The sequence below is a fragment of the Bolinopsis microptera genome, chromosome 11 (genome assembly GCF_026151205.1).
Source record: "Bolinopsis microptera isolate Bmic1 chromosome 11, MBARI_Bmic_1.0, whole genome shotgun sequence".
Classification (NCBI taxonomy): domain Eukaryota; kingdom Metazoa; phylum Ctenophora; class Tentaculata; order Lobata; family Bolinopsidae; genus Bolinopsis; species Bolinopsis microptera.
This window is the reverse complement of record NC_087082.1, coordinates 3,948,131-3,976,093: the sequence shown is the minus strand read 5'-3', so window position 1 is coordinate 3,976,093 and position 27,963 is coordinate 3,948,131. Positions and strand designations below refer to the sequence as shown.

General features: G+C 37.3%; 1 protein-coding gene across 2 annotated transcripts; it reads right to left on the bottom strand.

The window, feature by feature from the left end:
- Positions 1-251: 251 nt before the first annotated feature.
- LOC134823527 (uncharacterized) lies at positions 252-27,556 on the bottom strand. Of its 2 annotated transcripts, none has more exons than XM_063835020.1 (16): positions 27,413-27,556; positions 27,191-27,269; positions 26,751-26,870; positions 26,366-26,440; positions 26,110-26,259; positions 24,865-24,947; positions 24,526-24,630; positions 24,296-24,379; positions 6,532-6,633; positions 3,917-4,053; positions 3,630-3,767; positions 3,074-3,250; positions 2,124-2,192; positions 1,635-1,736; positions 1,148-1,263; positions 252-926 (listed from the first exon to the last, which is right to left on the bottom strand). In XM_063835020.1, exons 1-16 carry the CDS (start codon positions 27,538-27,540, stop codon positions 849-851), a joined length of 1,743 nt encoding a protein of 580 aa, XP_063691090.1. In that variant the 5' UTR covers positions 27,541-27,556; the 3' UTR covers positions 252-848. The 2 variants fall into 2 exon arrangements, with proteins under 2 accessions (XP_063691090.1, XP_063691089.1); XM_063835019.1 differs by having other exon boundaries at positions 287-926; positions 1,148-1,272.
- Positions 27,557-27,963: the final 407 nt, after the last annotated feature.

Sequence of the window (27,963 nt, the reverse complement as noted above, 5' to 3'; positions counted from 1 at the left end):
GAGTCAAAGTGTGTTAAACCGACAGTCTGAAAACCTTGCGGCTCAGGTATGTGAAAGACGCGCCACTGGCGTGAATCCCAGTTGCCAGGTAACGAGCCTGAAACGCGTGTGGAAGGGCCGTGAAACAACCGTGAAACGACTGTGAATCACGTGTTGCCAACGCTTTTGGCACAACTAGAGGTGGGAGGAGAAAAGTTTAATGTTAGTGTGTTGTAACGTTTTAACACCTACGAGTTGATGACCGGTAAACTTTAAAGCAAGTCGGAGAAATGATATACAGCAGGTTAAATGTACAATAATCTGAAAGTCGACATACATATTTACAACGGACAAATAATATAAATAAAACATTTAACCATGCTCAAATAAAGATCTAACAATAAACTATCTGAAACTGAACGCTTGCAACCCGTCAAAATTAAATAATATTTCAAATATAAAGCAGATTGTGCCAGGACAGTTTCATTTAAAAGCTTAATGATCGGCTTTGGTCACAGTATTTTAGTACACATTACAATATTAGTGGTCGAATAACCACTTTAGCGGTAACATTACCACTTTATCGTTATAATGTAAGTGGTTTGAGATATTTCAAAGAGGAAATGCCGTGGTGAATATATACAGTAAGCTTCAAGTTATATTCACTGTACCTACAGTTTTCTATTTTCATAAACAGTAAAGTTACCCTAGATATAAACAGAAATTAAAACCAGCTAAAAGAGCACCAGCGAAACTTAAAGAACCACTCTGAGAGGCTAAAGAAGATTAAAAGATAGCAACAGCGGACATTTTCAGCAGTGAAACCAGCGATCTTATCTGCAGCATCAGCTCATATACTCCGCAATCAATCAGCGGTGGTTATAACATTGGTGGTACCATTCTTTGTACTCCGCCTCCGGTAGAAATATAATCCTCTCTCGTATAAACTGAAGTAGAATAGCTCATTAGACGGATGACAGCTGCCAAAAATTCAACTTCTTTATTAGCTGCAGAATCAGTGACATTGTGACAAGGAAATGACGGAGTGACACACAGTGGACATAGTGGTGACAGTGACAGGAAAAATATCACACTTAGTTGTCCGTGGAAGATTCCAGTCTATATAACTGTGAAGATTAAGACGAGCTGATTGGTTGGAGATACCCACCTTGGAGACGCTGGCAACCTCGGCTAGCTGCAATTCCCACTCTCTCAGAGTCAGAATGATCGAGAAGTACCGTTCTTTTGTGTACCGTTTTAGGGCTTGCTGTGACTGCGACAGCGCTGAAATGACTTAAGTGCAATTCATAAGACACAAATTTAAGGTAATATAATGATATAGCAAGGAAACTATGTACAAATAATGTGTACATGTTATGAAGGAAATATGATTATGTGATTAAAATTAAGAGAATATTTTTAGATCTAATCTAAGTTCCTGATGATTGCTTTAGTTAAAATTGCTATAGTATGAAAATTGAAGTTGAACTCATTTGTTCTATGATATTATGATTATATGATTGTATAAATATAAATATAAATATAATTATAATTAATATAAATATAAATATAAATATAATTATAAATATGATTATTAATGTAATTATAAATATGATTATGAATATAATCATAATACAAAACAAATTTAAAAGTACCATAAAGTTTCTGAAGAGCAGAGAGATATTTGGGATCGTCTCTAGCACAAGGTAGATCAGCTAAGAGGTCGTCAAACCAATGAAAATTGTACATGATCTTACCTGGAAAATTTAGTCTTAGTTACCAAATAACAATAAGATAATATTGTCTTATTATTACTAAAATGTAGTAGCCACCTTATAAGGACAGTTCATTCCAGACACCAGACAAACTATGAATGAACCAAACACCAGATTGACTGGCGTGGATTGACTGGCGAGGAGTCACTTTCTTATTACTGTTTTGATATTGAATATAAGAATAGCACTGGCAGTGAAATTCGAAGGTTGCATTGATTTTTGAGTAAATTCAATAACTATATTTAGATCATAGGAGACTGACAACTGCAATGCAAAAAGTGGACATCTAACGGGTGACAGATATTATGGTATTACAAAAGTAGATAATAAAAATGTTATTATTATGATTAATATTAATTTAATATTTACGTCTAGCAGTGTCCTCAGTGTCCAGAGCAACGCTGGCTCTCATATCCTGGAGATCTTTGTTAATCACTCCTGCAAAAATTAGCACTATCAGTATTATTAATTTGTATTAAAGGATAATTGTAATCAATGATAATATCAAAGGATTATTTCTGTACTAATTGTGTAGCAACCATACCACATAAGCTCAGATTTAATTTTTACTTCTCCTACGAAAAGGAAATAAAATCATTGATTTTATCAATCATTGCTATAAATAATATTATCAATATCTTTGATTAGTAGTTCAAGGGGGCTATATTTATGAGTCGCATTTGAACTTGATTTCTCTTGGAGAATTTCTCTTTAGACTCTTAACTTGCGAACAAATTGAAGCAGCAAACTTTAGGCTAGAAACTTTATTGAATTGAAATAATCATTCCACGTAACAACGTCTTCTTCAGTTCTGTAATAAAATTGTTAAACATGTGTAAGTGCTGATTTTATCATTAGTTTTTACACATGAACTGTGAATTCTGAACAACCAGTTTTACGTTTACTAATTAGTTTAGTATCATGAGTAGTACAGTATTTAGTTGTATTAGCTTACATTTCTTCTTGTCGTATTTTTTGTTGTTTTGACATTTTTTGCAATTACATTTTTTTGGGTCATATTTCGTAAATTTTATTTCTCTGTTTTTGTTTTAATGTTATTTTAAATTTCTTTCCGTCGTTAATTTTTACACATGTTTAACAATTTTATTACAGAACTGAAGAAGACGTTGTTACGTGGAATGATTATTTCAATTCAATAAAGTTTCTAGCCTAAAGTTTGCTGCTTCAATTTGTTCGCAAGTTAAGAGTCTAAAGAGAAATTCTCCAAGAGAAATCATCTTTGATTAGGTTATTAATAAAACTGTTATTAATACCATGGTATCAAAGGATTATTTCTGAACTAATTAATAATTACGAACCAGTAAGTTCAAGTGAAGTAAACTTCTTCCTGCAGGCAGTTGACCGGCTCCGCTCCATGGAGGCAAGCTGTTGAGTCAGGGACTCAGCTTTGTTCTCTGCCACAGTGCAGAACTTAGAGCGCATATCAGTCGGAGAGAGCGTGCCTGCTGCTGCTGCCGCACTCGAACCAATCCAACCTAGGGGAGTGATATTGTATAGTAATAGTAACTGTAGGACTTAGTTTGGGTTCAGCAGGGGCTTACACTCTGGTTTCGTAACCTAGTGACAACTTCTTATCTATTCCACATAGTTGTCGGGCTATATGGGCGATAAATATTGTAAATTAATGTTGTTAGACTAATACCATAAAGTAATGTATTTTGAAATACGACTGTAAGACTGCACCAAATCTTTGAATCTTCCGCTAATAAACTCTCTGATTTAGAAATTTAGTACGAGTTAGTCAATCAAATACTGCAAATTTCAAATGAGTCATATAAGGTTTAAGGCCCAAGGTACGCAATGATTTCACTGTTTCTGTCCCTGCCCTGTTAAACAGCTACAAAGCTGTATTACCTGGGCTAGTTGAGGGTCGTTTCAGAGGTTTCTTCTTAACATCCCTGTCCTGACCAGTGTTGTGCACAGTGTGAAGGAGAGATGCTGGCATCTGGTCTTCCTTCTGTTCCGTAGACTCTTCTCCTTGTTTTGGGGTCCCTGTAATTTATAATATTTATTTATAATATTTGACCTCCATCCATATTGTTTGAAATAATTCTTGCCCATATCTTTTTCAATTACTCATTATTTATTAATTTATGATAAAATTACAACAAATTAAAATCAGGGAAAGAGAAATCTAATACCGGAGGTGGAGATAGCGGCGACTGTAGCTGCAGATTTGGGCCTCACACTGGAGTTGGGATGTTTGGATTTGATGAAACTTTTCCACCTTGACTGTGTGACCTTCTTTGACTCGAGAGTGGAATTAGACTCGCTCGTCCTGAACAAGAGAGACGTGTTAATATGATGAATTTATATTTCCTTATACGAAATTAATACCTTATTTTGTCTAATACAATGCTTACGTTTTTAGACCTAATCACGATTATGTGAACAAGTTCATTTGTAACTTAAGATGGATCAATTCAACTTTATCCAAAACAATGTACACAAAGGAGCCGCGCAACACACATGATATGTTTATCTAACTAGACTAGAAGCCGCGCGCATCCAAGGAGTGACGATATCCGTGTTTTCACTTAATTCATGCTTTTGAATTTCGCGTCCTTCATAAGTCACATTTTCAAAACTCTGTCTAATTGGCTTAATCACGCACATGGGACAAACCTGATTACCCATTCAATTACAAGTGCATTAAGCATTATATGTTATTTGGTTACCGTCAGCATCGCGATTATCGATTCAATTATTGCCAACAAATCTTGACAAATAGAGCACGCTTTCTCCCAGTCACAAATTCATCACTTTGATTAATACGGTAACCATGGGAACTATACAGGAGCCATTCTGGATCATGTGCTGTCTGTGTAAAGAAGTATAATAATATCTCCAATGAAAATTGTTATGAGTATCAAACAGAAGTGGAGGTGTGCAGTCCAATGGAATAAATTGAGAACACCTTTCAAGATTCAAGTGATTCTTTAAACGTTGACTGAAGAAGTAAAAATATTATTTAAATACTTCTGACATAGTAAAAGTAAAGTAAAGTAAAATTTATGACATCACATCATCACACATGTCTACAAACTATCATCGCACTGTGTGAAAAAATATATAATAAATATTTCCCCACCAACATTAATTAATTATCAAATACAATATTTAAAAACAATTTCATCAAAAACATTATCCTATTTTAAAAACTTCCCAGTGGAATAAAGATTTATAAAACGCTTCTTTGCCACATAAGGATGGAACCAAAGATAATTGTTATGTTTCTCTTTATTACTGACATAACTGGCTCCCTCAATTCTTACTAAAACTTCATTAGAAACATTCCAAAAAAAGCAATCATTTGTAATACTTTTAGAAATCATATCTATCTTATATCCTTCTAATTTAATTTTAAAACCTAAAACTGTCACAGAGTTCTTGACGTCCGGAGGGAGTTTGTTCCAATATGGAATAACTCGCTCCGGGAGAAAAGACTTCTGGATATTCTTGACCTTTGTCACACTTTTACTACATCTATTGGATGAAACCAGATTAAGACCTGATCTGCTTGGTCTGAACATGTCTGAACCATAATCAGTCATACCATTAATAACCTTAAAAGCTTCAATAAGGTCCCCACGTATTCGCCGCTCTGCCAGCGTTGTCAAATTGAGGATTTCCAGTCTACGGCTGTAAGGAAGAGTACCCACCTCATCAATCAGACGGGTAAACCGCCTCTGGACGCTCTCCAGCTCCAAAACAGTCCCCCAACTTCCATGAGCCGCAGGTGGATTCCACAATTGGACACAATACTCAAGATGAGGTCTTATTAAAGCTTTATATATAGCAATCATAACAACCTTTTCTCTAATAACTAAATTCCTTACAATCCAACAAATCATACGATTTGCCTTAGCGATACATGCTTTGATCTGTTCGTTCCAAAGCAGGGAGCTATGGGTAATAACCCCCAAATCTTTTTCCTGTGCAGATACTTCAAGTTCTATACCATTTACCCTATAATTTAAATAGTGAAAATAAAATAAGGTTAATTGAGAACACGTGATCACTGTTCTGAGTATGTGCTTGTCAGTTTTACAACAATGAAAAATTGTGGAGGGCTTTGAAACTCTCGTTTTCGTCGATATTATAACGTCCATTCTTTTAGATATCTCGATGCAAATCGTTTTTAATGTATTTAGGTTTATGGCCATCATAAGAGAAATTGAATATTAATATGTTATGCTGTTTGGGGATATAAACCAGATCAATCCTTAGTTTAGAAAGTTCCCGTTTGTTTCGGTCAGACATACGGATTCTAAACAATAAGAACGACCTACCAATAATCACTAACCTAGACACTTCTAGGTTTGGCACGAAGCCTACAAACATAGGTACTGCGATGATAAATCATGGTTAAGGGGCACTTGGGTATTATATTTGATTATCTCAGACAATATATTCAGTGATATATAATTACCTCTTCCATGGTAACGGAATGCGGTAAACACTTGTCATGACGTAGATATAATATATGTAGCAACCACTAAAGACTGTAATTTTAGAAAATAATAAAGTATAGATGAACTGCTATTGCTTTGATGAAAACTTTCGATGAACCGAATTTTAGGAATACTTGACTATGCGAAAGCTGAAAAAAAGTGATGAAATAGAAATATGATGCCTTCCGACTTAAAGATAACGTCTTCTTCAACTTATTAGAGTAAAATCGTAAGATCGTTCATAATTTATGTCGCTGCAAGGAAACTACAGGATATTTTGGCAATTTACATACTTTACTTACTTGTAAGCCCAAGCGGAAGTAATAGGAACCATAAGAGTAGAGTTATCACTCCTCATAGCTTCAAGAAACCACCGTAACACTTGTAATTGTGTTCTTATCACACTGAAAAATAACATTTTAGATATGGTTATTGTCGATACGGTCATTTTATCTACTGTTTCATAAGCAAGGAAAGAAAATCTGAAGTTTCTATTAAAATTTCTGACTTTATTTTAAATTTTCTCAAAAGTGGATTCGTGTAAATTATCTTTTTTATTCCAAAAACCGCCGAAGGTCAAATCGTCCTCAACACACAGAGACATGAATTTGTTATCTACCATAATGCAACATATTTTTGTTAATCAAAGTCATTAAGATTACAAAAGAAACAGTTTTCAATAATAACTCAAATCAGGCTGTATAAATTGAACTGAGTCTGTTGACTGACTCTATTGACTGAGTCTATTGCAATAATCTATTGTGGAATGTGCAGCTGATCTCAACAAATTTTGTCGTTTATTCCAATGGCACTGGGGTTGCTTAGTCTGTACCTACTTCTTAGTTATCTCAAATGTCCAATATAATAGATCTGGACATTGATGTGGAGGTTATCCAAATTCGTTTGACACGTGACAGTGTTTCGAATATCTTATTGGCTGCTGCGGAAAGCTGATCGTTTGTCAACACGTGTCAGAATAAAATATAGGGTTCACACTTCACTTCTCCGGTGCACCAGTAGAATTTGTATTGTATTAGATGCCATTGTGGAGTAAGTGATCTCCTGAACCTTGTCCGCCTCGACATGGTTGAAAAAACCTGCAATCTGGAGGTGATTACAGCCCTTACGAAAGAGTATAACCGCTTTTAAGCTCTTACTTACTTACTTAGAATGCAACCAACAAATCAAATTGCGGCTTATTCATATTTCATATCCGATAAATCAAATTTCTTTGAAACTCGTGAGTAGCGCTCATTTGAACAATTAGTCCTCTGCTTATAATTTCTTAATTTGGGCTGATCACATTTTGGTCCGTCGAAGAAAAACGTTCGTTTAACTATTAACACTGTTCGCAACTATTTCACAATGTCTGATTAACACATTAACAAGGCTCGTTTCAACTACTTGACTAGGAGCACCCCTCCCCACTTAGAGCGACATCATAATCCTTAGTTCATTGTACTGGTGCAGTAAACAAAGAAACTAATGTCGCACTAAGCACACTGCTCAATGCGGCGCTTCAAGTGTGCTACTTTTAGTAGTAGTGGAGAGCATGTCTGTGTGCAACTTGACGCTTCGTGCACTCTGCACTCTTGGAATTTAGGAATTTGGGTTTGATATATCATTGGTGATATTAATATAATTCGATGTCATACATCGGATATAATTATCAATATTTCTTTAATTTCTTACACGTACGTGTGTATAAATAACTTTTGCCCTTGTTGCTCGTATTTAGTCTACATCTAAAAACCCAATACACCCAATTTCCCTGTTAGCTACCATAACCTGTTTATAAGATGTGACCTATCAGACTTTCATTGTTGTTCTCCCCGTGGATAGTCTACATGCAGTCTACGGGCTGAATAGTAATCTTCCTTATCTTCTGTCCACGGCGACACGGTTATTCGGTTATTTCCCCTCCTCTTTACAGCTTTATCAACCCCGACAATTAGCGTTAACCCTGGTGACTACCACTCTGGAGGCGAAACCCTACGGTCACTGCATACCTACAATCTACCACTCTGTATACCCACTGTCTACTACTTATTTTCTGTTTTGATGTGATCTTATCATGAGCTGTGGAGACTTATCCCCCTGGATGGACCGCCATTTGTTTGTAGTTCTGTGTTAGTTCAAGGCACGTAGTACGTACTGGTGATAAGGAAATATGTCGGTAATGTAGATATGAACTGTTGTCAGTTTATAATTATTCTGCTTCAGGAGGTAGCTCCAGTTTTTTAGCTAAACAACATTTATAGATTTAATTAATTTAGACCTTCTAAAACTTTTGTATTTTGTAATTTATTGTATTGTAAATTTAATGGTAGGTTAACGTGACTATTATAGTAAGAGCATTATAATATCATCATACCACTTTTTTCAAGGCCCAAGAGCGACAAAGTAATGACCGACCTTTTTTTGCATCAACCCGAAAAATAATAACCTTGCATACAATGATATTATAATGGGCAATTAAACGAAGATTGATAAGTTGATAATATATAGTAATTATAACTTTCTTATCAATATACGGCTGTACCCGACGACTATAATATAACAGTGGGCGTTGTGACTAATTAAATGGGAAGAAGGCTTTAAGTTTAAGTACACCTGTCAGTTTACGTTTTATTTCCAACTCTATCAATAGATCCGTAGATAGATAAATTCTGAACACCTGTATATCTTTAAAATTCGCACTTAAGCCGTGATTCAGGGCTCTAACTCCACGTATACTTGAGGGTTATTACGGAGGCGAGATGATCAGCTGGTTCCTCTAGAAATTCCCTCGATTAAAAGTTGAACCACTTACTTATCAGCATCATCTGTTTGTACGTGTTTTTAATACAGTCGCACGAAGTGCCCCCTACATTTGCACCGTGTAATATCGGGTTCTATTGGTCACACTACAGATGGTATCACATCCAGCGGTGGTCCCTTATCATCAACCTATTACTACAAGTAAGAGGATATTTCTCAACTAGGTTGTTAGTAAGTTGGTTATTTTATCGTTTAAGTCAGTCCTTGAGTTGCACCCATCAGATAAGATTACGTCATTTCAGCGACCAAAGTGTTACCATAGTTACCAGTGTTACCATAGTTACCAGTGTTACCATAGTTACCAGTGTTACCATAGTTACCAGTGTTACCATAGTTACCAGTGTTACCATAGTTACCAGTGTTACCATAGTTACCAGTGTTACCATAGTTACCAGTGTTACCATAGTTACCAGTGTTACCATAGTTACCAGTGTTACCATAGTTACCAGTGTTACCATAGTTACCAGTGTTACCATAGTTACCAGGTCCGCTCATAGCTGACTCAAAGTTCGAAATACCAACAACAAATCTGATGAGAATCAATTAACCAATTAAAATATCAATTAACCAATTAAAATATCAATTAACCAATTAAAATATCACTAACGCGCACCAGCAGCTGTACCAAACCATAATATCCTTACTAGAAAATACAACGTTATTAGTAGCCCAACGAATTACATATATATTCTACGTTTCATTATAGTTTATACTATTGTGGAGGGATTACCTAAATTTCAAGTTTTCATCTCACAGATGGCTATAGTGTTTACAATAATAATATGTTATGAAACCTAACTGCAAGTCGCGGAAGAAGTGGGGTGTCCGTGACTTGCTGGCCAGATGTATTGTATTTAGACAATTTAGCCATCTCTTCGTCCAGATTACGATGAGACTATGTTTGAAATTTATCGTGTGACGTGTTTACAAATCTTCCGGTTTTGCCTTCAGAGAGGGTGACACGGTTCTTGAGAATAATTTCAGCTCCTGATTAGTCAGAAAATACTGTTTTGTGCCCTTATTAGGGCATGATATATATCCCATTAATTTGATTGGCGGGTTGATTTATAGATAAACACTGCTGTAATGTTTTCAACAGGCAGCAAATTAGAACTAATGATGGGTCAAATTTGCTGGAGCTAAAGATCTTATGACGTCACAAACCCCACTTCATATGGTCGTAGATTATGCGAATACAGCAGTATTACTATGATACTGTTTTAACTTATATTCGTTCGTTGCCCTATTTTTTATGCTCATTATCATGACATTCGTCAAAATGTAGCTCCATAACATAACGCGCAAGAGCTTCCAATAAAAGTGTCCAGGCTGTAATATAAGGCTTATTTGCTGGATAGTTCATCAGTAACAAGTACTAGATTTGATCATCTACATTTGGTGTTACTGTTTAAATGCTCCAGTCACGGTCTCACGGGTGAAATAATATCCGGTCCTCTTTGGGAGGTCCCTCCTTATAATAGAGCAATCATCTGCTCAATATTAGGATTGATATTTGACAACTTGGCAATTGTGTTTTGAAGAAATCGCAATGATCTGTAACCTATCCTCTTCCTTTGCTTATTGTACATCGATTATTTCTACTTTCTATTTCCGTACTTTGTATTAACAACAAAAATAGTCTAGGGTTAGGGTTAGGGTGATGGTTAGGGTTAGGGCGCCGCCCTAAAGTCTCACGCCCTAGAGTCTTACGCCCTAGAGTCCCGGACCCAAAATAGTCCACCCTGATTTATCTTACTCCGTTGTATTGGAACCCCAATTACCTTACGAGACATAATTCCGGTGACCTAGATGATTGTGGAACGAAAATATGAGAATTTTTACCGAAAACCGTCACATTTCGTACCCCAAATTAAATCATGGTATTTGGGGATTTTTTTCATCTCCTTATTTTACAAAAATGAAAGCCTCAACTTAACTTATAATCCTCCAGAGGGTATAGGGGACCGACAGTGTTGTTATCTTCCACTAGGTCACTAGATGCACTAATCCCGAAATTTCACCGCCGTGGCCAATAAAGTAGTGACAGAGCTTGCTTATTTTTACTGGAACGTGTCCAAAATCATTTTTAAAACAATTCATGATCGAATACTAGTGTTCATTAATTGTTTGATGAATCATATTTATAACTTACTTTATTGATATTGATTGATAGTAAATCGATAAACTCATAATTAAGGAAAATACGTAAAAATAATTTGGGGAAAATAATGATGGTGGCCTAAATTTAGGTCCGAAAATATGGTGTCTTTTTCGAAAAACCACCGACTTTCGTACCATTTAAATATGTCTCGTAAGGTATACAGGGTGTTTCTAATTTACATACATTCAGTGTAAATTAAAACCACGGTTTACCGAGGACCCTGATTAACCTGGTATCCTGATTTCGTTTGTATTTATTTTTCTCAGCGGTGTTATTCTTTTGAGTTTCTTCTCCTGTCAGCGAATTTTTCAGCACTTCAGAAAAACTCATTTTCCATTTCTTTAGTTTGATAATTTGAAGTTTAGTAGGCACCATCCATGATCAACTTAGCTTATTTTGGTATTTAAATACAGTTGATCGTTCCTCCTGAGAGCTGAGAGCTGAGGGGCGACCCTGCACAATCTTTAAATTTTAGAAAACATCAAACTTTACTTCAAAATAGTTCACAAAATTGATAATTTCCCTGACCCTGGTAGATCTAATGCATTAATGCATAATCACAACACGTACTGAGGGACAAAGAGTTCAACTGGTATCTACATATTACGATAAGCGTGTAACAGATCTAGGATAGATCTTATCAATGAATAAACATGCTCACCACTTCTCGGTTTGAAGCTAAGTGATTATTTTAATTAGCAGGGTCTGCCAAATGGCCCATTATACATAGTAAGATCAAAGGAGCTGTTGAAACGTTGCCAAGATTTGCTATATCCCTGCTATATCCCTGCTATTTTCCACAGTTTATGTCTTGTCACTGAGAAGCTTTGAGTACACAACCGGGCAGAACCAACGGTTGTATTTCGCCGTCCCTACATGATCCTATCTACAATTAGCTCCCAGAGTCCCAGGTTACCATAGCAACACTCCTTCCTCCACACGTGTAAACTATTAGCGCGACACGTGCACTCTGTAGTACACTAAAACACATATTACCTTACCGGATAATGGATTGTGGGTTTCATCATCAATATCTGAGTCTTAGCTGTCGCAGTGAATTTGTTGTGTAGTGTAATACTAATGTTCTCGTACAGGTGAAATTGTCGTTAAGGATCAAGGGGCTCAACCTGATTTTTCTATTATCACAATACACATAAAAATAAGGAATGGTATGTTCAATGATCTGAGACGACAACATTATCGGACAATACTATTTAAGTAGTGTCGTCATGCTTGCTGGTTAACCACATGGTATTTTGAGCTGTGGTATTTCATTCACTTCTATGTATACTAAATTCTTTTGGCTAGTGTCCTATGTGGTCAACTGTTTGATGTGCCTTTTCTTATTGTTGTAGCTGGAATTTTAACAATGTGGAATTTTTGTTATCATTCGTTTGGAATTTGAGCGGAGTCAAGAGAGCTTACCTGTTTAATTTCATTACATTTAAATCTAGATAACAATCTATAATATAATTCAAGTTTACCAATGACCAGCAGCTCCATCATGAATGTATCCAGCACGAGTTGCTAAATCCATCTTTTTCAATGCTGCCCTTAACCCTTCACCCTCCCAGAATTCCAATCAGCCAACCCTAACCGCACTCCTAGACTTATAATATATAATCACCCTTTGTTCTCACTTCTCAGACCGTTGTAGGTTCTTGCGAAATAGCAGGTCGGAGGTCCTTAGCTGGAAACTAATCAATTCCTGATCGAAAGTGGCAGTGAAGTTAGCTGCTACCAGTAGTTCAATGTTGCTCCAGGTTGATATTTCAGGCGATTATACAGTTAAACATTCGTTACTTCTGTGCGCGTTGCTAGTTTAATGTTATGGAGGGGCGGGCCGTGGGGTCTGTCAAGGGATTATCTTATTAACATATTATCTTATTAACATACAGCTGATATTGACTGGGCCAATGAGACCACAGTTCTTTATTGCTGTACGACCTCAGTCAACCCTGTTCTCACTGATACAACATCGTGACCTAAGACTCTAAGAGATGTTTCTTTACAATATTAATGACTGCAATTATTTTTACATTCTGTATTTGAAAGAGCAGCCTGTTGAAGAATGCCGATCTAGCTCGAGTAAAACAGTTTTATACCCTTGCTTCCCAAAAGGTAGATGGTTCTTGTGTTGGTACTGTTATAATTCAAACCATAGTTATTGAATCTAGGTAACACATTAACGTAGTCCCCATAGCCTCACTGATGTTGTCCGTAACTTTTCTTAATCGCAGATAAAAGGCTTCCGCTTTGTCAAGCTAGGGTTTGTGTCCATTTTTGCAGTTGGGAAAGTCTGATTTACCGAGAAACAGTGAAGTTCCAGTGGCCGTGCACACGTCATGTTGAATTCAACAACGCAACATACCTGCCTTGTTCAGTTTTTGCTTCTGTTTTCAACATTTTCCCATTTTTGTCTTTAGTCGCACCAACTTTTGCTTTTACCTGGTTACGCATCATGATAATATTACAGCACCAGAAGTTGTACCCTCACTAAGGCTGTACGGTACAGATGCAAATTGAAACAAAAATAATAACAACAACGCATTCCCCGCCAACTGATGTTTAACAATAACATTCACAGTTCGTTCTGATTAAATCAATGCCCTCCGAGTGTTCTATTCTACAGAGAATAACGAGACAACTAATCTCTGTCACGTGACAGATACAGTCCAATCCATCTGCAAGGCTACAACTCTACAAGGTTCTCAGACTAATATACCTATGTGGACACTTCATAAACACCAGGACATGCATAAATTATACAAGGTCAAAAGGGGACTCAGCAAAAAAAGAGCGCCATTACCCAGACCTATTGTTCAAACTGCAGGTCAGGTTATCCTTTGTTCGTTGTCGACTACGTTCTACGTGGCTATTAGCCTTGTTCGTGTTGTTAGGGCCTGGTGGCAGAAGGTGGGGTGTTAGTGTATAGGGGACAGAGGCAATTGCTTTAAGCCTGATCTTTCGTGGTTTTGACCTTGAATGGGACCGGCAGTATAGAGGACGCCCGAAACTGAACCTTAAACGTTGAATAGGTTGAAAAGGGGCCGGAGGAGTTCACTGATCGTGTGGAATAATAGAATAATAGAGCGAGCTTCCTTTGTGTTCAAGCTTTTAAGTGAGTTTTAACAACAACAGTTGTAGGTACTATCACCAGTGGAGCAAGCTATAGCGTAACTACATAATGTGAGCTACCTTGCTGCGGCGTTAAGAAGCTCCAGCTACTCATATGAGCATATGTAGTTACTTAGAGATTATGAAACATCTTGCCATTTTAATGTTGCCATGTTGTTGTTGTTTGAGTTTGATATTTCTTGGTAACGGTTGAATACTTGTTGCAATGCTCGTTTGAGGGGGAATGTAAGACTAGATACCGACTAATGAAGGATATCTTTCGTAGCAGATGTGCCATAACAAAAACCAGTTTATGATCGTCCTATTGACAAAGATAGTTATAATGCAGCAATAAAGGAGCGATGAAGGGGAGCTTAATTAGTCTCTTATTTACACATGGTTAGTGTAGATATAGGTCTCCTGCCCATTATTGTTATACACACTACTAAATACTGAACCCTCATTTCATGTATCTGTATCTAGACTAAACCTAGTAGTCTTTCTTTATATTTGTGGGTCTTCGTCAGAAGATTATTATTTGAATTGCTTCTTTATCAGTGGTGCCTACTGGTGTGTTATCTAATTGTTATACTGTCGGTTCAAATTATGCAGATATCGACAATTGATATATTATGTACAGAATAACGTACTGCCTTTTTTACCTGCCTCTTCTCGTCAAAGTTTAAGCCTATAGCAACAGTTGTTACTTGATACCCTTAATTATTGGATAATGCTCTTGAAAAAACGTAAATTTATTGACCTCGACCCCCATTTTTATTTACAGTAGGCAAATAAATTTTCATGAAAACAATGTTCTGTAGCTCGCATAAAGGTAACACCTGGGTGGTTGGATAAAAACTAGTTGTGATCATAGTTACAGCACAACTTGGGCCGATCGTCAGCATTTTCACATCTTGTAGTCTTTACCTCTGGTAGAATTAAAATAGTGATACGTTGTCTGGTGAGGGAATTACCTCTGCTACGCTGGGTAATTTTAGCAGTTTTTATACAGCGTGACGTCATATATTTAATAGATTTTGCATCTGGTTTCTGTATGTACCCTATGCTAAAGTATTTTATTTTTATTTATAGATTCGCATGTGTTATTTTATTTGATGATTTGTAGGCCGTACAACAATAAACCATGGAAAAAAATAAATCACTGATTAGTGATATTCTCATTTTTGACCACTACATGACCCTCGATTTATCACATGACCCAAATGAATAATTATAAATCCTACAAGGTAGCATCACAGGGATGAAAGAATGTGAGATGCATCACCTCAACTGTTCTCACATGAAGATCTGCACAGAAGAACACAGCGAAGACGGCGAAACCTTCGACTTCTACCTCCTCATAACCTACAACATACTAGTGGTGGTAGTGGGGTTGCTGGGGAACTGTTTCGTTTTATACGCAGCTATAGCGTACAAAGAACTCGCCAACACCTGCAGAATCTCCCTCCTCCTGATAAAACACCTGACAGCATGTGATGTGCTCTGTCTCCTCTTCCTTGGCATTCCCGCTCTCTCCACATACCTCTGTAAGCTCTGTCTGTTCCGGACTGAGTGTGCCATGTGTCTCTACACCGCCTACATCAGACCCGCTCTGACATCTGCTAACTTCAAGTTTGTGTTCCTGATCTCGATGCACCGACTAATAAGATGTTACAAGCCCCACACCACCCTCTCTCTCCAGCCCATCTTCATTGAGATCAGTGCTCTGGTTGTTTATGTTATCTCAGCAGCTGAGGTTATTTTAACCTATATGACTCTGAAGGGAAGTGAGTTTGAGATAAGTAGTCATGGATGTTTTGCTGTGGTTAACAACCCACCAAAAGATGTCCTGGTAGTAAGGTTCATCCATGTTGGCTTCGCAATGCTGATCCCCTTCATCGGAACAATAGCTACAAACATTGGATTGTGGGTGTTGGCATGTCGGGCAAGCCACAAGTTCGACCTGCGACCCCTGATCACCGTGACGGTTATCTCCGGCTTCATCCTGGTCTCCTGGCTCCCCTTCATCATCTACATGTTCCAGAAGTACATCCTAAAAAACACTAACAGCAATGTAAGCGACTACGCAAAGATAGAGGAGATAGCCTTTAACCTGGTGCTGCTGTCCATGTGCAGCAATCCCGTGGTGTACACGGTCTTCAACAAGTCACTTCTAGGCTTTCTTAAGACTAAACTTAGTGTGGTATGTCGGGCTTGTAGGGGACAAGTCGGCCAGATGAACAGCCATAGCTCTGGTAGTCATAATAACATTAACAGTAACGTTCAGCAGAGTTCCAATCTGGCAAGGTAAATGGACTGTGAAGCGTTTGTTCACTGCACTTAGTAGTTAAAACTCGGCAATTGTAGACTATAATTACGTGGTTTTATTATAAGTGTTAGACCACTGCCTGGTCGGCCCCCTTACAATGTTACAAAGACAAACAACTCCTTCAATTGCCATCGCTTTAACTTTCCATAATAAGGTAGACGCGCTTAAATTTGTGAATAAATGAGCAGTGTTCCAAGCTCAATGGAGCGGCAACACAAACGTTTAAAAGACAGACGACACATAACAACGTACATCATGATACGTACCCCAAGAAAACATCGTGACCCTATTACAGGTTATAAACGACTTGTTTTTTATTTGTTTTTCTATGAAGATTGTTCGATTGGTTTTTAAAATTATCCGTTAGCTATTTTAAGGTATTAGTTTCTATCATTGTCTCGATTCTGAATACCGCAACCTCTTCAAGATTTTCATGATACTTTTAAAAATTTGATGATTTAAATTTGGAAGACAACTTTGTTGCCGAAAATTATTATAACTATGATTGGTTGATGATTTTTGCTTGATTTATTTTGTATACAGAAGAATTGTTTTGAAATTTACTGAATCTACATAAGTGGGAGGAACATCAAACTTGGAGGATCGAGCTGCATGAAAACAACAAGCAATATTTATTGAATCTTCGCTAATGCACGCTAAGTCAGGAGAAAAACAACTCAAATTTACTAATTATTATTACAAAAATTGATTTGATGATTGTTAGTTTTTACACATTACGACAAATCCATCACAATTCGTAGCCGCTACGCCACTAAATTAATGAAAATAAAACAACTGGTCACTACTCTATATAAAGATATAAAACGTATTAATAATTCAATACTCTTATACGTTATCTGATATTTAAACTCTATTCAAGCACATCTTAATATTAAAATTACATTATAGACTCAAAATTAAATCTATTAAATTTTTAACTTGGTTGGTTTTCGACCTTGTTTATTTGCTCCAAAACTTTTCCCGGACAACTTGGCGTCCCTCCTCAAAAAGTAATCACGTGACCAACCACATTGCACATAAAGGTTATAACGGCACGGAGCAGTTTCAAATGGCGGTGAGCTTCAAATGGACACCAGGTGTCAACAATGCTCTATTTATCTATTGCCACCATATTGCCGCCAGACATTCGTCCCAGGACTGCCTTCCTTCCCATATACTGCTCCACTACAACCTCATTAAAACTCCTTCTCTAGTCTTACAAGTCTGATAACATCTCTAACTTTGTATACTGAGCAACGTAGCGTATTTAATAAGAGAGTTGCGACTTCAGGGTAGAAAATAGAGTTGGTTTGATTAACAAATAGAGTTGCGTCTCCCAGAAGATCCAACACCAATAGAAGCGCCCAAAAAGAGGGGTCTGTGAGCATGGTTACCCTGAGCACCCTCGCTAGAGTCTAAATAATGTGGTTTGTAAGGCTGGTTACCCTGAGCACCCTCGCTAGAATCTAAATAATGTGGTTTGTAAGGCTGGTTACCCTGAGCACCCTCGCTAGAGTCTAAATAATGTGGTTTGTAAGGCTGGTTACCCTGAGCACCCTCGCTAGAGTCTAAATAATGTGGTTTGTAAGGCTGGTTACCCTGAGCACCCTCGCTAGAGTCTAAATAATGTGGTTTGTAAGGCTGGTTACCCTGAGCACCCTCGCTAGAGTCTAAATAATGTGGTTTGTAAGGCTGGTTACCTTGAGTCCCCTCTCCTGAGTAAGTCATAGTTGTGGATTTCAGAGACAGCCTGATAGAAGGCGACGTACTGACCATCCCACAGGCGTGAGCAGAAGACTGACGCCTTACCACCACCGCTGCTTCAGGAGCCACACACTCGTCAGTGCTGGGCTGACACACGTAACATGTTATTATATCGTACATCTTCTGCTTCAGGAAGCTCTGGAAACCCTGGCTGAACATGGTGTACACTATGGGGTTGGTGATGATTCCCAGGAGGTGCAGGTTCAGGGATAGATGGTCCAGGTGGGATTGTTTGTCTTGGTTTCCTTCGAAGTGTTTGAAGATCAGGATCACCATCATGGGAACCCACGACAGGATGACTTGAACTGATATCACGCTGACTGTAATGATGGGCCGGTAGTTGAACTTCTGGGATCGGGAACATGTGACTATCCAGATAGCAGTGTTAGCGCAGATTGTTCCGATAAAAGGCACAAGGATTGCTAGGAGCAGCTGGATTGACTCTGCTGGAACAGCCATAACGGTTGAATTTGTTGTGTCTAATTTTTCTGCCATTTGCATCCCACCATGCATCAGTCTAAAAGTTCCCTCTGAAGAAGCCATTTCTTGCATATCCTGCATATTCTGCATATCGGACATATTATGACTTGACATGTTTGTCATAGCATTCCCTGAAACATTATGGTCCATATTGTGGTGCAACATGTTGCTTTCGCTCATACCCATAAAACCTCTACAGATCCCCTGATCTGCTTTATTTGAAGACCGCCCCAAAGTCAACATGACCACAGAAATACTGACCAAATAAACACCCACCACCAGCACTGATCCAACTGTCTGCGTGACCAGCGCCGCACGGTTCGGGCGCACGCAACGCCCTAACCGGTGCAGTGCCAGCAGGCACACAAACGAAATGTGTGCAAGAGCTATCGTGGACTGAATCAATATCTCCGCCACACAGAAAGATCCTCCAAATATATACTCCTGCTTGAAGTGGGTGATGAGAGAGGGCAGGACAGGTATAACGATGAAACACAGGTCACAAAGTGCGATGTGTCGGATGAAGGTGACAGTGGTTCGACCCATCTGGAAAGTGCGGTAAAAGTAGGAGGCGTAGATAACGAAGGAGTTGCCGAGTGTCCCGAACAGGATAACGAAGATGTAGTACGACACCTGCAGCACGTGAAGCGTGTGGGAATGGAGGAACTTTGCCATTTTCACTGGAGAACAGTGAAGTTATATTTTAAGTTATCGTCGGAGTTTGGGATAAATGTATTGTAACGTGGGATTATCGTTGTGTTGAGATATTATAATTGGATTTAAAAAATGGCGACAACAGTCAAATTATAACGGAAACGAAAAGCCAAAACTGCCAGACTGATGAACGAAACATATCACCAGAAAGAGATCATATCAAGATATCTATCTTAACGAGATCAGAGAAACAAAGAGAAAAATTTGTCCGAAGAAGAAAATAATTAGAGCGGCACTGTGTAAAATTTATTAACTGAAGTTAACCAAGAACTGTCCAACAAGATAAGTGTGACGTTTTATATAATTTGTCAGGACACAAGTTTATCCTGACAAATTTATATCAGAGGTTAATTAACTCACGTTTTACAGTGGAATACACCTCGGAAATAAAATGACAAGTTGGGAAATAAACAGAAAAAAATTACGATATTTATTACAGAAAATTTGGCCAGTAACGTAATTATTGGTGAATGGTGATTGCGGTGATGAGTAATGGTTTAGGAAGAAATACAAATAGTCGGTTTAGAATACCACAAATTAGAATTACTGCACCGCGATAATCAGCACGAAAGGTTGAAATTGCTGTAAACCCAATTAGTTAGTTGTAATGTACTAATTCCCAACCTCAGACAGTACGCAATGGTAATTGTTATTTTGAAAAGTCAGCTGTATTTGATACAATACGTAATTGGGTTGGCAATATGATGTATGCTATGTCCCTGGTTAACGTAGGTGTTTCATTAATTAACTTTAATTAAGATCCCAATTAATTAATTAAGATCCTGGAGAATATCTCGCGATCACTAACCTACCTGCTTAATTGTAAATGAAAAGTAGCGGATAAAAATTAACAATTTAGCATTAGTGTACGTAACGGTCAACACTAGATGGGTGGTTGAAACATATCCTTTTGACACGTGACAGAAATTAACCAATCAGCTTCGACTATTAAACAATCAAACCCCAGATTCACTGTCACCTGTCAAAAAACTATACCTCACCTCCCCATCAGAATACACAACTTTAAACTCTGTAGACAGTGTTTGTCTGCGAAGGCCCCGTACAGACTGCACATATTTTATAAACTTACCCCGTTTCCGAAAAACAAATACTCCGTGATGAGTCGGGATTTACCTTATTATTCTATATTCATGGCTTCATATTCAGTTGAGTCGTATTTTAACAACCGGTGAAACCCCTCAAAACTTGGAAATCATGATGTATTTGAAAATAACAATAGTTTTACTGCATCATAATATATTTATATATATATATATTTATAAATACTCAGAAGCTTGACTCTCCCGGACAGAAAGAAGAATAACAGCCAACAGTAACAACAGTAACAACAGTAACAACAGTAACAACAGTAACAACAGTAACAACAGTAGCAACAGTAACAACAGTAACAACAGTAACAACAGTAACAACAGTAACAACAGTAACAGCAGTAACAGCAGTAACAACAGTAACAACAGTAACAACAGTAACAACAGTAACAACTGTAACAACTGTCACAACAGTAACAACAGTAACAACAGTAACAACTGTAACAACTGTCACAACAGTCACAACAGTAACAACAGTAACAACAGTAACAACAGTAACAACAGTAACAACAGTAACAACAGTAACAACAGTAACAACAGTAACAACAGTAACAACAGTAACAACATTAACAACAGTAACAACAGTAACAACAGTAACAACTGTCACAACTGTCACAACAGTCACAACAGTAACAACAGTTACAACAGTAACAACAGTCACAACAGTAACAACAGTAACAACAGTAACAACAGTAACAACAGTAACAACAGTAACAACAGTAACAACAGTAACAACTGTAACAACTGTAACAACTGTCACAACAGTAACAGCAGTAACAACTGTAACAACAGTAACAACAGTAACAACAGTAACAACAGTAACAACAGTAACAACAGTAACAACAGTCACAAAAGTAACAACAGTAACAACAGTAACAACAGTAACAACAGTAACAACAGTAACAACAGTAACAACAGTAACAACAGTAACAACAGTAACAACAGTAACAACAGTAACAACAGTAACAACAGTAACAACAGTAACAACAGTAACAGCAGTAACAACAGTAACAACAGTAACAACAGTAACAACAGTAGCAACAGTAACAGCAGTAACAACAGTAACAGCAGTAACAACAGTAACAACAGTAACAACAGTAACAACAGTAACAACAGTAACAACAGTAACAACAGTCACAAAAGTAACAACAGTAACAACAGTAACAACAGTAGACACTCTGGCCCTGTATAGACCACATACACTTGTAACCAAATATTAAACAGTTGGTCATATTCTTTAACCAATGTTGTAACATTATTGAACTGATGTGACAAAATGTATTAAACTGTAAATAAATAAATGAATAGCTATAGATCCTACGTCAATGTGGTCAGTGCATGGATAAATACTGAGAATTCCTATTTAATTTTATTTAAAATAAAGTAAACAAATAAAACCAATAAACTGAACAATCTTAATTAAGTTATTTATGACTTGATCTTAATTTCAAATCAGGCTTAACGGTGTTAAACAAACTAATTGTATGACGCCCCGGGCTTCTAAATCTAGTAGTATTAATAATTTATCAAACTCAAAGCTAAAGCTACAGGCAGTAACCACAACATTGTTCGTCCAGATAAGTCTTCTCGATCAGTAAGTTTATTAAGGTCTTACAATTCTTGTAAAAGTTATCGTTGGATATGAAATGCAGCCACTTGATGTTGAGCATCAATCTTAAGGGCTTCTTCTCAAAGTTTCAAATACAAGTTTGGGAGCAGACCATGAACACAACCATAGAAAAATTTGACAGATTCAAATAATAATTTGCACTTTTAAGAGATACGTCTGAAACACACGTTGTTAACGTTACAGAATGCAATATTACCCAAGTGTCCTTGGTGCTAAACAAGTAAATAGCGGAGAGCCTAAAAGTTTGCTAAATCTTGAACTACTGTAATTAGTTAATGATACTACTGTAACAGGTAACTAATAATTATACGTGCAATATTAATTTCCATAAAGACAACCAGGAGTTTTCAAGATCTCTCAGCAGCACTATCTTAAAGCTAACACAACTGATGTTGAAATATACAACATACTATAAACTAGTATAAGGTTGTGGAATTATAATGTTAAATGAAAGGATGTGAGACAAGGAAGCCGGGAAAGTAACAAAATAACGTCACCAGGCTTTCCTATATTATCATAAAAGTTTCTTTTCAAACGGAAACCCCTTTAGTTGTAATCTTGATATTAAACAAAGTAAAATCTGTCAGAATGTGCACTGCTCGGTGGGCAGGGGGATTAAACAGTGACGGGCACTAAACATGTCAATCACTTTCAAATTTGAGACAGGTATGTTAGTGGTATGTTGATGGTATGTTGTTGGTATGTTGATGGTATGTTAAGTAAAAGTTAATATATAATATTTGATAGTGTACAGGGTTCCAGAGAGCCGTACTGGGGTTATTATATCTGGATATAATATGTAATTCCCAGCTACTTTATTCGCATATTTGAAGACAGATAGTTCGATCCTGTAATCAATCCATCGCTAAGTCGGAAAGAACTCTTTGGTCTTCTTGAGGAATGTTGGGGGGGGGGGGGGGTGACACGTCCGCCAATGTAGTGACCCCCCCCCCCCCCCCCCCTTATATAGTGACGATGCCTTACTATCTGATCACTGCTCCGTCTGTATAATATTAATCAACATATTATATATTGATATAATATTAATCAACGGTACATGATCCGTTGATGATTTCAGTAATCACCACTACAAATATTGGTCCAAACGTTGTGGTAAATATAATATTAAATATATTCTAGTAATTAATTTGATGCACGAAGTAAAAAAACTGAAATATATGGTATGTACAGAAACTGTATTCTTTATTTTAGGGTAAATTTGGAGATGAATTTGAAGTATAGGACTGTGTGTATTTTTAAATTTAGAATTATAGAAGCAATGTCAATAATTACCATCTGCGATTAAAAATATGTAAGCAGTGGACACTTGCTTCCCGGTTCGAAGTTTATTCGTATTTAATTAAGGGCTTGGACAATGGAAACGAGCGTGATAACGAGGTTTCCATTGTCTTAACAGGTTCTAGCTCCCGAACCTGCCCGGTATCAAAATGACCCACCTCTCGATCGGGTAAACTGTCACTCACCTATCCCAAAAAGCTAACCCTCTTTTCCTCTCACCCTCGATAGTCTAAACAATATTCCACTCCCTGTTAGCAATCTCTCAACAATCCCCCACTATCCCGTCGATAGCCACGCCATTGTCCGCAGCTAGCCACAACATCAGCTAGTAATTCTAGCCCTCTCTGAACAGTCCCACAAAGCACCTCGTACTAACCCAAAATACTACCGTCACATACTGGATACCACGACCGCCTTATTATAATCACTACCTTCATATTACACAATATTACCCTAAATTCATCTCGATTGATCACGGTTTACAAATATATCCAAATTGTCCCGCCCTGACCTTAGCCTTACGGTTCGTACAGGACGTCTCTACGCTTGCTATAATTCTTTACATTGTAAAACCCTTACTTTTTACAGTGATTAGTAGTACAGTGATTAGTATCCTGACGACCCTTTAAAATGAATGTTGTACCTAGAAGATGTCGACACGAAGTATACAGGCTGTGGAGCTAATGATCGTCTGCTTTTTGCGCTGCTTCGTCTTCTGCTGGGAGTCCTGACAAATGCAGCCATTAACCATCAGCCGAGTATTGGAATGTGTCATTATTTCACTTTGTTGTTATTATATTTCCTAGCTTTATGTACTGAGACCAATGACGATAGATGCAAAACTAACTGTAGATTTAACCAGTAACCACATACGATGGGGCAGGAGAGGGTATTCCTAGTGAGGTCCAGTAGTCAGTTTTAGAGTTCTCCTCCCAACACAACGCGCCCTCTTCTCCCTCAGAGTCATCCTCGCTCGACCTTAATAGTGGGGAGATTGTGATGGTGAGGTAGTTTACATCCTGACTATTGTTTAACAAATCGCAATATCACAGCGGATACGTTGCTCCGAAATTAGGTCTACTCTATGTTAGGTTACTTCCACTGCACCAGGCAGAAAAGCCGGAAATTAAGCGGTTTTAACTATAATAATGTCGGGGGAATGTTGAGGGGAACTATAATAATTTCCGGGGAATGTTGAGGGGAACAACTTACTCGTCTGAACCGTCGGCCACTTGCGCCGGTCTCCAATTCTCCCTCGAATATGTCGGCTTCTTTTCCGCTTTTATCGCGTCTTCCTGTCACAGAAATGCAGGTTTTTAATTCTTTCTAAGAATACGTTTTATAAACGAGACAAGTGGCGGCGTGTCACATCTCGTAAAGCATGAATCCTCTTTCTTAATTTCTAAATCTTATTTAAACTTTCGTTATATATGAGCATAGTACTAATCCTGGAGATGGAGCAGGCATTCATAGATAACTGGCCGATCTATTGATTTAGACATTGCATGACAGTTGCTTCTGTATAAAGTCAGCGTGTCCCTTTGCTTAACATGCTCTGTACAAGTGAAATAGCAATAACGTTACTAGTATCAGGAACATGGCCGTTTAAAATGACTTTTGAAACACTTTTAAAACACTCAAATTTTGTAGTTCAGCAGAAGGTTTCTTTATTTTCTTCGGAAATTAGGTGTACAGTATGGATTATATTATAAACTCAAAGTGGCAGTCCAGCTTCTGTTTACAATTCTCTGTGTGATTGTGCAGACCGAGACCGCCAGTGTCTGCTGCCCATTCATCAATGCTTATTAGCAATTCAATAGGTGCACAGTAGAGTATCCATTAAATAATTGAGGGATTTGAATTTACGAGGGTTACATAATGAACAACCCATTTTTGTGCTTCAAAATAGTAATTTGTGATACAAATGGGAGTTGGTAAATTTCATGATAGAGTAAAAAACCGAGCAGATTCTCAAAGACAATTATTTTGTTTATTTGAAATCACTCGCCACAAACATTCGCAAGCTCAACAGCTCGGTTGCTAGTGCGATTGTGGTCAGATGTAGATCTACTTTGCGTAAAACTGGCCATTTTGTAAAACTGACCATTAGTTGCCTGTTCAAGTATTTGCAAAGACAAAACATCACGTTGAGATTAGTTTACGGGTCAGGTTTTACAAATTATAACTTATCCGAACTTCGGATGCAGACATTTTAAAAACTTAAATCACAACACATCTGCTCGCATGGATTTTCAAGGGAATTAGTTTTACACCAGTAAAGTTAAACTGAGTGATTCTTTCAGATCATTACTACCAGCGTCCAACAAAAAGGCAAGTTGCCATAGTTCCATCGGGAATAAAAACTAATCAGGTTTGTAGGATTGTAGGGGACACTTATAAGTGGTAGGAATGATCCAAAAATCCATCATGACATTTAACATCTTTATAGGTACACACCTTAGCCTTCTGTTCGGACTTGATAACATCGAAGAAGTTACTCCCGGACTTTACAACCGCCATTCTGTTTCTCCCTTCGTTCAACTCGTGCCTTATTATCATCTCGGCTTTACGGCAGTATGGTTCTTGTTTTTCCGACACGTCTTTTAACTAACAACAATTATTAATAATTTAATAACATTGAAAATTAAGAATCACCATTGTAAAAAAATTGTCAGAGGAAATGTTTAGTAAGGTTAAGTAGTTAAATGTTTACCTTAAAGGATTTGCGCTCTCGTCTTTTGTGTTGTCCCATGTTTTTTATTTGCTTCGAGGTATCCTTTGAATAATCCTAAATGATCGTTATTCATATTATGGTATCTACGTCTTTAAGAGTAATTTAAAATCCTTTCGGTTCCAAAGCTAGACAATAAACTCCCCCGTATAAACTTGATCTTTGAAAGAATATGAGCCAAATGTTTCCAATCGGAAACCACAATCAATCATGCTTTTTTTTAATGTTAAGAGTTCTGCTTCTTACATTCTCTTGCCTTCTTTGCAGTTTTGCAAACTTAAAATAGCAGTGTACTATCACCAATTGTGGCGCTGAAAACATCATGAACAAATCTCGTAGGAGGTTAAGATTAAGTGAAGCTACGAACATTTAAGGAAGGATCTTGCTGGTCCAGAGTTCTGAGTAGGAGCATTCTTGTGTCGAGTTCTACGTCCCCCACAGGCCGGTACGGTTTAGAGATATCGGACCAGTAGCCACACTTCTTCACCTGTTAAGCAAATCAAATCATAAATATCATGATCTGTCAAACGATCATTATAGCACTATTTTACTATAGTGCCAATCATCATTGTTCATCATCATTATTATGTGACATTTATTTCAGATAATTATATAATATACATAATACCTATAAGTAAGTATAAATAACAGAAACTGCTTAAATGAGCAATTATTGCAATCATTCAACATGGTATCAGTATTACAAGTTCTAATGTCAACATTTTCCACAACAATTGCAAGTGAATTGTTTTAACTAATTCACAGCAGCACAAATTATAGACTTATAAACATAGAGAGAATTAATACCTGGAACTGTCTCCTGTCATAGTTATCTTTAAATATTTGGTCTCTTGGTCGATCAGCACACGAGTATTGTTGTTCAGATCTGGTCATTGTTATTGTAAGTAATGACCAAACAATTGATTTGAAATGAGGGTTAATTTCTGATCTGTAATTGAAATATGAATAAAGGAATTCTTATAAATAGGTGTATTATTCATACATAAAGTTGAATAAATTGATAACTACCTGGTTCTGATTTTATAGCCTTTTTGTGACTGGATAGCAAGTGGTTTGATTTTAATGAACAGCTTTGGTTCGACTTGGAATCCTTTACTCGTCCAAGGCAGACCAGATGATCTATATACGTGTGTCATTCCCTACACTAATAAACGATTTTATATTTCATTTCAAATACCAGTAATAACAAGACAAATTTAAAGTATTGTAGGTATGTCAATATATCTGACCAAGCAAGTCTATCAGTAGTAGGAGTCTCAACCTGGCTTTTAGCAAACTCCCGTTGTAGAGTGGAGGAAAGAAGGCACATGACGTCCCTAAATGACGAAAGCATAAAATATAATTTGATGCTCTTTAAAGAAATGTTTAGTGGTGACAGATCTGTATCCTTGACTATTTAACCTATGGGATTGTTCCATGAATGGCTAATAACACTGGTAGTGCGCTCACACACTTCTACAATGATCTTACAAAGAAGAAGATTCGGACAGGCAACATCCCCAATAATTGCAGCATTTCTCTGAAAGGTGTTCAAGTGATTTTACCTAGGGACCTTACCA